The sequence below is a fragment of the Seriola aureovittata genome, chromosome 3 (genome assembly GCF_021018895.1).
Source record: "Seriola aureovittata isolate HTS-2021-v1 ecotype China chromosome 3, ASM2101889v1, whole genome shotgun sequence".
Lineage (NCBI taxonomy): Eukaryota > Metazoa > Chordata > Actinopteri > Carangiformes > Carangidae > Seriola > Seriola aureovittata.
Genome location: NC_079366.1, coordinates 16,284,365 through 16,296,730, shown reverse-complemented (window position 1 = coordinate 16,296,730; position 12,366 = coordinate 16,284,365). Strand labels below are relative to the sequence as shown.

The 12,366-nt window shown below is 41.5% G+C and overlaps 1 protein-coding gene across 1 annotated transcript; it reads right to left on the bottom strand.

The window, feature by feature from the left end:
• Positions 1-5,004: 5,004 nt before the first annotated feature.
• Positions 5,005-11,053, bottom strand: tyrp1b (tyrosinase-related protein 1b). The gene is made up of 9 exons (XM_056369818.1): positions 11,040-11,053; positions 9,828-10,186; positions 9,429-9,537; positions 8,516-8,729; positions 7,906-8,110; positions 6,441-6,608; positions 5,988-6,167; positions 5,750-5,896; positions 5,005-5,658 (listed from the first exon to the last, which is right to left on the bottom strand). The coding sequence occupies exons 1-9, from the start codon at positions 11,051-11,053 to the stop codon at positions 5,453-5,455; spliced, it is 1,602 nt and encodes a 533-aa protein (XP_056225793.1). The 3' UTR covers positions 5,005-5,452.
• Between the last annotated feature and the right edge of the window lie 1,313 nt (positions 11,054-12,366).

Genomic DNA, 12,366 nt, shown 5'->3' with positions numbered 1-12,366 from the left:
GTTGTTGTATCCGAAATTGGAATTCCATGATTCTGTTTACTGACTTGCCATATGTACATCTGCATTAAATGACATAGTGAGACAAGCGTTCATCTTAAATATGGTTATATTTTAATGATGAATGACAACAACCTAGGAATCTTTCCTGTTTTCTGATACTCTGTGCCATCTCTGTGAATTAATACTGAGTAGGATAAGCCCATGGATATCACATTGTTTGACTTCCGAAGCCCTCAGATGCAGACCAGGAAGAAGAATTTGAGAAAATATGAGATTCGTGAACTGTTAAACAAGAACATCTGGGCCTTAAGTCATGTTTTTAAGAACATATATATATATATATATATATAAACTTTTTTTGCATATTTTTAATCATTTTGTTCATTTTTCATCATTTTTTTCCAAACCAGTGGACTGCATTTTTCCTTGGACATGTCTTATTGTCGTGGTTACGCTTTTTGTCTTTAGCTCTCGTTCTTTCTCTCCGTCTTTGTCAAACATGAATACGTAATGAGGATCACTCAGGTTCAGTCAAGGTGCTAGGAAGAAGTGTGTGTCATACAGTATATCATGGAATGACAGGGCACCACTAAATCACAGAGTAGGGATTAGAGTTACGACAGGAGAGGAGAGGATAGGAGACGGGAGGAGAGGAGAGGAGGATTAGTTAGTACAACATCTTGGAGAAAGCAAAGGAAATCAGTCTTAATTAGTTTACAACCTGAGTGAGGGACAAACCAAGAGAGACTGAAATTGTGCCTTTTTTATTTTATTTTTATTTCATTTTATCTTATTTTTCTTAAATTCACAGAACTTTCCCTTTAATTACTGGAGTTACTGGTGACAACTTGACAAACAATACATTTGCACACAAATGTCTCATTTAGGAAATAGGAGGCATCTAGGGAGATCCTGTCTGGAGCCTCCGCATTAATCAAAGCCATCTGTTCACATTGCAAGCTTTATTGAAACCCAGCCATCACAGTCTGGTTTATCCTTCTCCAGATGAACAATTGCCTGCCTAAAGGCTGGCGTGAAGAGGGTTTTAAGATGGAGAAATTGCACAGTGCTTTTTGTACATTTAACGCGGATGTTTCTGACAATATAATGATTCTTCCTTTGTAAAAAATAAAACTATCATATCCGCTACTCATTTGGCATCTTAAAGCAAATTTACATATTTATTAATACTATATTTTTATAATTTGAACTTGGATTGTGGATTTCCATACAGCTCTTGTGGGTGTAGCAGGGGGCAGATGCGGTAACATCTCCCTTTCTTCTCTTTCATTAAGCAAGAAAACTGATCTGCTGGTTTTCACAGCCAGACTCAAATTCCCTTTTCCTCAAACATTTATGAGGAATGTGCCAGCAGGCCACATGCAACGGTACCTTTTCCACCCCATGGCCCTTCTTACCCTCTTTTCCATCATGTAAAAAAACTATAGCGGGGCCTAGATACTGTGGCTGCAAAATTGCGATGCATTTTCATGCAGTTGAAAATAAACATAACTTTCATGAGAGCACACTTGAAAAGAAAGCACTAATGATCCTCTCCCTCCGGAGGGTAGCAGTGGCCAAATGATTGTTCTATGTGTGACTGTCACATCTATCCATATTAATAAATCCACAGGATTGTGTCTTTAGCAGTCAGTGTAACCTGCTGGTACAGAGAGAACAGCCAACTGATGGTGGGTCCAAAAAATCCTTTCTTCTTCTCCATCCATTTCCCTCTGAGTCTTTTTCAGGATACTAGCCTGCACTGCAAAAATGCCAATCCTAAGTAATTCAATCCAGTGCTGAGTCTTAAAATTTTGCTCTCTTTAAAGCATGATAAAAATATCCCAACCAGGAGATTCACTGTAACTACTGAATATACTTTATAGTATATCGCAGCTGCCACTTTAGGTGTCACCATTTCCATACCATGCCCCAATACTGAGTCTAGGTTGTCACAAGCAAATGAGCTGGACTGATGGGAAATATTTCATACACGTGTCACGCCATTTATTCAGTGGCATCGCCTGAAGCTAGAAATAATTAGACACCGTCATGCAGTTATGGCAGAGAAGCACAGCATCGCACGCTGTATAATCTGGTTATGAGTTTTAAAATCACTCTGTCTTATTAAAACAAGAATTTGACAGTCAAGTAATTTCAGTCTTTTCACATTCAGATTTCTAGGACTTTTCTCTCCTTTATCCAACTATGCTTTAGGCATAGTTGTAGCCACACATTAAAAAAAATCATTTTGAAGATAAGTGAATTTGTTTCTATTCATTTGTATTTTTTTTCCTTGTTTGATTCATTCATTTCTTGTGCAATGAATTCTTAATTCATTAAGAAAAAAAAAAACTTTTATGTCTCATGAGTTCTTCACATGTTGGTCTAAAAGCCACTTTCTTATTGTTCTTTACTTGATGCTGTTAAATGGTTCTATTTGTTTGTTTTCATAGCCGCAAATTTAAGACACTAAATCTAAAAAACACTAAAAATCCACTTTGTGTATCTTTAAATGATTAGTTGGTGCTGCTATTATCTCTGCCGTTATTATCACACAAATTATTACACCCATAAGTACCACCAATTTTATTATCATTATTACCAGTATATACTTGTGTTTCCCCCCCAGACGGGCGCCTACCCTGAGTCCAGTTCTGTCTTTTTTCCTCTGCACTGTCTCCAGGTGCTTGCTCATGGTGAGAACTGTTGGGTTTCACTCTATAATATTGTAAGGTATTGACCTTACTCTGTAAAGTGCCTTGCCTTGAGATAATGTTTGGCAATGAAATAAAAATGAACTGAATTGAAGAAAAGTTAAACTGCTCCTCAACCCCCAAAATCCCCAGAAAGAGATAAACGTAGGAGAACACAGCCTCAGTGACATCAGTGGTCGGCTTGCTAAAACCCTTCCTTTAACTTTCCACAAATGGATCATAAATGGGCAGTGCAAGCAGCGCTTTGCCTATGTGTGTAGGTCAAAATTTCTAAGAGGAGGAAACGAGCGTGTTGTTTCCATATATAGTCTATGGGTTTTTCCTTGCAGATGAAAAGGTCATAACAAGACATAGGAAGCACTTATCTGTCATGCATTTTGCAGTTCAGTACCTGCATTAGGAAATGACTAACATCGGTTTTGGTGAAGCCATGGCAAGTTTTCGTATTAATAATGTAAAAGAAAAGTGGCCAGTTTAGCCAGAAACACGTGCAGAACAAAATGTCACTGACCGTGAAACTGAAGTCCTCACTAACAGTTCAGTGAAATTAGGTTTACTCAGACCTAGAGCCCTTGTAGAAATGGTGGTAAACAAGTAGGGATTATCTCGTTGGCCTCCGACCTCTAGGGGGCGTCCAAACTCCCACCAACTGTGGCCTCAATTTTTTTTTAATGAAATCGTAAAAAATAATTTTGTGTGTGCGTGTGTGTGTTGAAATACGAACCAATGAATGCAGAGTTACTTTAGTTGTAAAAAAACAATATATATATGATAAGTTTACTGGCAGTGTCTGTATCATGCGTTATTATGACGATGACGAAGGAGGTCAGAGGTCAGGTGGTGACCGTGGGAATTTAGCGGTAGATCCAGCTGGTCGCCGCAAAATGCTTCTTAAAACATAATAGAAAACAAACGTTGGAGCAGTGGGGCAGCAATTATAAACGGAAAAAAAAGAAAAGGACTCAGAGAAAATGAAGTTCGGACAAACATAGTATCTATCTCGGCTCTTTTTTTTTTCGAGAAGTCTCTACTCGGCTTGCTAGCATTAGCAACGCGCCTGGGTAGGACGATGCTAACTTCGCAGAGGACTACAGTAACGCGGCAGCAGTTAATGTTAGTTCAGCTGAACACCGGAGAGCCACAGCCCTGCGATATACACCTGCCCAACTTCCCCATCCTCATCTCCGCCTTAATATAACACTGGCTCTGACGGAGCTCGTCAGAGAGCTGGACTTAAATGGTGGAGTGGAGGAGTTTTCGAGGAAAAACGTCATATGAGGTAGGTTTTCTCTCACATTATTATTGTTTACTGGCCTATATCCTATTTGTATACATTCTTCTTGTGTTTATACAATGAGAAGTAGTTGACATTGGTTGGTTTTGGACACATTTGACTGTTGTGTCATTAGAGTCTCTAAACCAGGATGGTTGATATGGTGGAAAGCCCGTATGATACAGGTTACATATATTATTTGTTCTAGGGTTACCTAAGGTGTTTGTTTGTGTGTGTGTGTGTGTGTGTGATGGAAGAATCTGAATTATACAACTGTACCGGTTGGAAATGGGGCAGTATGTGCTTGTGTATGCCATGCAGCTACACATTGTAGGCCAATACGGTGATATTGTTGCTTCTGACTCAGAAAAGTATTATTGCAATCATGTGGTGTAAATCCTGTTTGGTAGAATATGTCTACAGGTTTTGACATAGTCATTCAGGTTGTGATCATAGGCTGTAGCCTGTCAGTGTTAATCCTGTATAAGCTACAGGTATTTTCAACAGATAGTAGCTTCTGCTGAGAATCTGTAATTGAAAACCTGGGATTGTAAACGTGAGGAGAGCGGATTGGGGGCGAGGGACCCCCAAGATTTTGTGTTTAGGGGCCTCTCTATTCTTAATCTGGGCCTGCTTCTGAGTGTGGACAGTGCATGCAGCAGCTTTATGGTAACCGTCATAGTTAATGGTGTATCTTATTGTGTTGTTATTTCATCAAGAGTTAAAAGGTGATATTGTGGTATTTTAGGTGAGCTTCCATGAATGTAAGATTATTGTGGAAAAAGCAAATAACTTATTAATTGAATCATGTTGCAGTAACATGTTGTATCCACATGAGGGCAGTGTGTGTGCTGTTATGAACATATGGAAATTTGCATGGACTTGATCTGACTCATCGGTTAGAGGCAACATACAAGTGGTGTGTTTTGCTTGTTAGCCTGAGGCTTCAGACAAGCAAATTTGCTCCTGCAGAAAAAGGCCTCTAGTATTAAGATCTGTCTGTGGTCTGTTCATACAGTTACAGCATATAATTCACTCTTATCTGCATGAATATAGAAGCATCATGATTCATGTAGCTGGGAGCTGAGGAAATGAAAGTGAAAGGGAGAAATTATCTTTTAGAGTATAAGATCATGTCAAGAGTCATCATTGAATTTAAATATCCAGTACAGTTAAAAAGGCCAGTAAATGAATACTTGTATCTTCTTGCCGATTCACTATAAACTGAGCTGCTCTAGGCTGTCAGAGATCTTGGTTACAACTTGATCTGTTTCTCTATATGTGTCAAACAAAAACTCAGGCAGCCCCGCAGTTTATAGTAAATATGATCACACTGACACAGGGTCTGGGTTTGAAACCAGTTCACCTTTATTAAAAGAAGTGGGAGTATTTAAAAAAAAAAAAAAAAAAAAAAAAAGTTACACAAACGCAAATGTTAAGGCCTCTCTAGAAAGGCATAGATTTAGACAACAGACTGTGATTTGTCCAACCTCCGCTCGTCCTCTGAGTAGCGTCGGAAAGTTTCTCCGAGCAGTGGCTCTAAGGCCTCAGCTGAGCGGTAGGAACGGGCGCGTACAGCACAGGCGATGACACCGCCCACCACTGCCAGCACCAGCACTGCCGCAACAATAGCTATGGTGATGATCTCAGACAGGGTGTAGGCACGAGCTATGGAAAAAGAAGGGATGTCAATTGAGGTATTTGGGTATGGTTATTTTGGTGTGTGTATGTGCGTGTGTGAATGTGTGCTGCAACTCACATGGCCACTGGACCTCATAGGAGTATCCTAGATTTTCTGGGGCAGAGACAAACATCTCAGCATTGGTGACAGGGGGCCAAAAAGGAACCATGTTGAACCTGCGGTTATGTCCAATCGGTGCGTTCTCCTCAGGGTACACTATTTCACCTGCAAGATGAGACAAATAGGTTTACCCATCTATTTATCCTTCAGAGTGAGTCACGTTTCTGTATCTGCACCTAGTTCAGTCTGTGAATACCTGGTTGGTGCCTGCGGAGCCACTCGTCAAAGACTGCATCGGTGAAGGTGTGCAGCAGGACAAAGATGGGATCATTGGGTGACAGGTGAGTCTGTCCACCTGTCCCGTTGAGGAAGAGGTGGGCGAGGTTGTGGAGGCTGCGGATCACCGGGTCGTACATCCCCTGTGGGGCACTGTAGCCTAGAAAAAACAGAACAACAAAGCCATTAAATGAAAGCACTGATTTACCAAAATTAGGAGCAACAAATGCTGTATTGGATCTAACCATATGTGCATGTGGGTAGAGGATCTAGTTTGTGTGTATGTTTCAGGCATTGTGTTTTGTATCTGTGCAGTCACGCAGCACTTCAGCAGCTCTGTACTTGTGAGCTGAGACTTGAATAGCCCCCTTTGGTTGATGGGAGGATGTTAAGTGTTGCTTTGATTCTGACCCCTTGAAGCATGACTGTGCACCTTCAATGGTGTTCCTGAAGCTCTCAGAGGAGGTTGAGTAGTAAGGAGGAGTGTCGAACGTGTTGAGCTCCAGACAGTCCAACACATCCTGGGGCTGCGGCAGCCTTTGCACCATGGGCCGTGCCACGTTGCCGGCTGGGTTCCTCCTGATGGGACTGGTTTCCGTGTCTGGGTGATAAAGACAGAACCAGAGCTGGTATTATCTAACTGAAGTAAAAATATAATTACCTCTGCACTCAGACAGAGGATAACTTCAACAGTGACTTTTTTTTTTTTGGTTAGTGGGGCATTGAGAATGTGTTTCAGATTTAGGCCAGTGGTCCCCACAGAAATGGAAAGAAAGATGATTAGAAATGTTGTATTATTTAACCACTTTCTAATTCTATGTGGGAGAGTAGACTAGTTTAATCAGCCTTAAACATGACAGGATGGCAGTTTTCTATTTTAATTATTCACTAAAAGTCAACAGTAGTGAGTGGGAGCTTTGTGACTGAACAGAAGTTTTTTGTTTTTTTTTTCTCCTGCATGCGTGATCTTTTTTTTTTTTTGTGCTTTCTCTCCTACACACACACGCATGGGCACATAAACAGAAGGCTACATAACTGAGTTGTCTGTCTGTTTGAAGACTATTCCCTTAGATCAAAGGAACCAGTAGACTGCTAGATTCCTGTCTTCAACAAGCACATGCACAAATGAAGCACCCCCCCAACCCATTTAAGGTGATGTTGCTTGTTGACGCAGGAAATACCAGGCCTGTCGTGACTCTCCAAGGGGATTAATGAGACAGATCGCTCGCACGTTGGCCACTCACATGTTCTACCTGTTACTGAATTTCCTCAGCCGTTTTCCTTATGCATATGCAAGTTATTCCAAGCGGAGGACCTTTCATGTGTTTGTAGTAGAGCGGATTGACATTCTTAATTATTCCACAATTCCACATGAAAAGAAAATACTGTATGAATGTGTTTTATTTGAAAACAGAAGGAAATGTAGTGATTTAGGGTAGTAATCTGGTGCCACTGTGGAATAAGAGCCAATCCCTGCAAATCTGATCACCTAAAGTCTAGCTTACCACAGTGTTACACAGAGTTCTCTTATTCCAGTCTAAACCTCCTGACCCATTGGGAATTAACACTTGAAAAACTACAGTATGTACTGATGTCTGCTGTAGAGAAATTAGGGTCACTAAATCAGAAAATGTTTCAAAATCCAGGGTTTTAAGAAGCACGCAGTAACTCAGAAGGCAGTGTTTAACAAGTAGAGTAGTTTCAACTAAACTAATATCGAGCAATATCTAATGCAGCACAACAGCTGTGTGGTGTTATTTATAGCAGCTTATGTTCTACATGCTCTCTTTATGAGCTCTTTGCCCTCTTTTCTGATGCAGCCGAGACTATGTTGTATATCAGCACCGCTCTCTTGCAGAGTTGAGATATAGTGTGTGTGTTTCTGCGACTGTGCTCACTGTTGCAGATGGTGCCCAAAGAGTCGTAGTCATCCACACTCTCACAGATGACCCTCCACTGGGAGAACACGGAGTTAGAGCTGATCGAGTTCATATCAAAGGTGCTCCTGGCTCCCAGCAGGTCGTCAGTGCAGATGTCGCACTCGCTGCCTCCGATGGCAAAGTTCCAGTAGGGCAGGGCGAAGGTGGGGTCACCCAGCATGTCCTGCACAGATGGAATAATAGATGGAAGAAGGCAGGTGTTAGTGGCTGGATTGACTGGTGTGTGTGTATGTGTGTGTGTGTGTGTGTGTGTGTGTGTGTGTGTGTGTGTGTAAAGAGACATTTCTAGCTCCTTCTCACTTTCTTTGCGCTTTAAACGCACTTGCGCACTTGTCACTTTTTCATACCATTTTCCTCCCACTTTCCACCTCAGTATATTTCTCTCTTACCTCTGTCTGTTCTCCTCCCTCCCTGCTCCCCATTCTCCTCTAGGATAGCTTTCCACTCCATCTCTTCAGATCCCCAAACTCTTTCCTTTCCTCTTCACTTCCTTCATCAGCCCAAAAGCCTCCTCTCCTTCCCTCTTTTTCTTTCCACCGTCCCCCTCCCTTCCCTTCTCTGTACTCACCTGCATGTCTCTCTCCAGTTGCAGCAGATGAAAACGGTGCCAGGTGACAAAACCCGGGCCCTCGTGGGAGAAGTCTACACCTCCAAAACTGGTCTGGCCTGGCCCCAGGTAGGTTTTACTGACAGAGAAGTAGTGGCTCCAAACAAAGTAGTTGTAAATGGTGATGTTCTCAAACTGGGGCGTGTTGCCATCAGGCCCAAACACCTCCTGGTACCTAAAGAGGAATGGAAGACATGTCACCTTGTTTATTTTGCCTCCACACTGCTCTTAGATGTCCTTGTAATAACATCCATTGATTTGAGAGGATATAGGTGAATTACAAATTGATAGAGACTATGTACGTTTTATTTCTGCATGAAGTTGCCTAGGGGGACTGTAGCTAAAAACCTGGGCGTGGTTATTAATACAGGAAAAATTAAATTTTTTGACTAGGAGGTTAAAAGGGCTTCTGAGAACTACTTCAAAAATGAATCTACTACAACCCTCAGCTGATTTGGAAGGAGGTTATTCACAGATTTATGTGCTGTTACTTAGAAGACTATAAATCCCCTTACTCCCGGCTAAACTGATAATTTGCTCTTCTACCTGCAGCTTAAAAAGAAAGCTGCCATGAGAAATTTTCATGATTTTAACTGATAATTTTCAAAACACAGCATGGGTTCACCCATAGCTATATTACTGAGCTTTCAACTGCCAGATTCAGCTAGACTGAGCCTGCGGGTCCTCGGGCAAAGCTCGGCTGTTTGTTCCTCAGTCGTGATTCAAGAGCAAAGACTGGCTGAGTGAAGATCAATCCCCCTTTGAAATTAGGTCGTTAAATCAATTTTTAAGTATTCTTTAGCATTTTTTAAAATTACAATTAAGACTATACAGAATAGTTGGAATTATGTAACTGTTAAAAATGCTTGGGTACCGTCTTGTACAGATGACCAGGTCAGGGTGGACAGTCCTCTTAGCTTGGTCTAGAGCGTTCACAAATGCCTGCTTCTCAGATGTGCTCATCTGCATGATATTCCTCCTCACTGGAGTGAGGTTAATGGAGTAGATGAAGACAGGAAGGCAGGGAGAGTGAGAATATGGGGTTGTTGAGGTGTGGGGAACGAAGGAACAGGGAAGAGAGGAAAATGTTATTAAAAATTAACAGGCATTTCTTTTGGCCAACAATAAATGTAGCCTTCATTCCTTTGGCTGATGTATTTTCCTACGTTTTTGAGGCCCACTGAGATCTTTAAGGGTGCAGTCGGAGATATACTTTTTAGGACTGAATTTTTAGGTCGCCAGTGCTGAGTTTAGACAGCATTCATTCTCTTACCCACAGAGATCCTCTGATCACAGTTTGGTCCAGTTAACCCATGTCGGCATTGCCCACAGTTATAGCCACTGAAATTCCCATTACACTGGCACGTGCGGTTGAAAAATCTCAGCGGCCACCTCTCTCTGTCATCTCGGCCAGCATAAGGGTACTGGGGTCCGTGGCGGCGGTTGTCTGCTGCGATGGACACACACTGACCCCTTCCTGTGCTGGAACCACATTCGTCCCCTGCCGCCCCTGTAATGGACGGGCAGCACTGGCCACTCCGCAGCCCCTCTGGGGTAATGCAGTCCCGGGGGAACTGGGCCAGCGTTAGGGTGGCACCTAGGGTCACCGCCAGGAGACCAGCTCTCCACATGCTATCAAAATCCAGAAATAAGGAAGGTGAAAGAAGGGAGTTAATTTTAGGGCGATGAATAGGTTAGGAATTTTAGAAACACATTGAGAAAGTAGACACATTTTACATCTTGAGAATTATTGTTTTACATCCATCCATCCATCCACCCATCTTTTTCTAAACCACTTATCATGTTCGGGGTTGTAAGGGGCTGGAGCCTATCCCAGCACACATTTGGTAAGATCAAGACAAAAAAAAAAAATTGAATACAGCCAGTTTTCTTAACATTATTCTGAAACTTCTTACACGCCCCTGCAGGCAGTACGAGTCATTATTCATAATTCACAAAGCCATTAGCTTTCAACTCTTACAAGTTCAGAAAAGCTTTCAACAATAGATGGCAAGAAATGGTTTGCTTCAACCATTTTTGTAGTTAGATTTGCTTGTCTTTTGAAGCCTGTTGATTAGGGAAGAATGAGAGGAGACTAATAATTTGTCAGGAGCCGTTATTTTACAGCAGAATAGTGATAACAACCACCCAAGTAAAGTTACCAATTAAAAAAAAAAAAAAAAAACTGCGTTTTGCATGTTGCACTTTTGCAGAAATGCTGTGTATTATAAATGATTGAATGCAGTGCCTTTGTTAGGAATATAATAATACTCAGCCAGTGCAACATTGGTTGTTTTGTGGGAATCTGTTTTATATCATCTCAAATAAAACTAATTTTGCCAATAGCTGAACTGTACAATAGCCCGATGCTCACTTTGAGATTGTAAATGGTACTGAAGCAGCTACTCACACTGTGAGTTGCAAGACTCATTGTATTCTGCAGTGCATTCTGTGAAAAAGCATCGGTGTAATGTGTTGCCCCTACCTCTGACTGTGCATGCTGCTCCTCTCTGTCTGCAGAACTGTATCCCCCCAAGAGTCGGCCCATTCCCCTCTCCTGGCTTAAATAGCTATCGAGCGCATGACCAGACCTCTCTGGAGCTTGTGTAAGCACCCACACACACACACACATACATGCACATACACACACACACACACACACGTGCGTGCACATGCACAGTGCACAGTACACAGTACACATGGATACACTTGAGGGTTCAAGCGCTTTCTCAAACACTCATTCACATGCCTTGTGATCATAACCCAAATGACGCCAGTCTGTGTGGTCACTCACACAATAAAAGACTTGACTGTGAGATAGCATTCATGCTGAAGTCATACTTGAGTGAATTTACTCACTGTCAGCCAAGTAAAAACATGGTAATAGTTTGTTATCTGTGGAGGCAGACAGGTGTCTGGGGGAAAATTCTTGATAATTTGTGCACACAAATTAGTCATTTGTTCCCTATAATTACTTAATTTGGGTGCTTAAATTAGCAAACATTTACACCGTACCCTGCAGAGCAACTAGAGGAAAATCCATACTGGGAGGCAAAAGAAAAGCACACATTCAATATTATCATTTTAATTTGGTACTTTCAAATCACAAATGATGATACAAAGGTCAGGAGTTATGTGGAATAAAAATCAAATCAAGTTTTAAACGTCATCTCAGTAATTAAAAATCTATTTTTTTTCTTGTAGGCTAATGTTGTACATTTTAATGAGACTGTGCAGATGTGGCACTCTATGGTTCTGTCAGAGCACAGTGAATAAATCATACTGAACTGCTGATAAAATGGGAAAATTGTTCATGCCCGCTGCCCCTTTTTTACATGGTTTTTAACAGCTTTGTTCAGCTTCACTGATGTGGTCAGTATGAAAAACATTTCTTAACAAGCTCTTTCTAGTCTAAAGAGAGTACAGACATCAAACTAGATTCATAACACTTTTTATCACATTTACACTCGCATACATGCACAGAGAATTTTTGCTTCCACACATTCACAGATGCCAAATGTGTTACAGTATCTCTTTCTTTCAATTTCCACATATACTCGCACAGACAGACATACAGTCATACACATCAAATACAAATGTGTTACATATACAGTAGTTATTACAGTCGGACTCCAAGGCAGTCTGTGTTGGATCAGGGTTTGAGACAGGATAATTCACTGGGTGTCAGGGTAAATTAGGATTGGGTGCAGGGGTGAAGAGTGGCTTTTTGGGTGTTATTTGATACAGTAGGAATACACAAACAGTTGGACCCCCTAGAGAATGGAAGTCCTGAGGTCTTGTGAGGAGTCTGG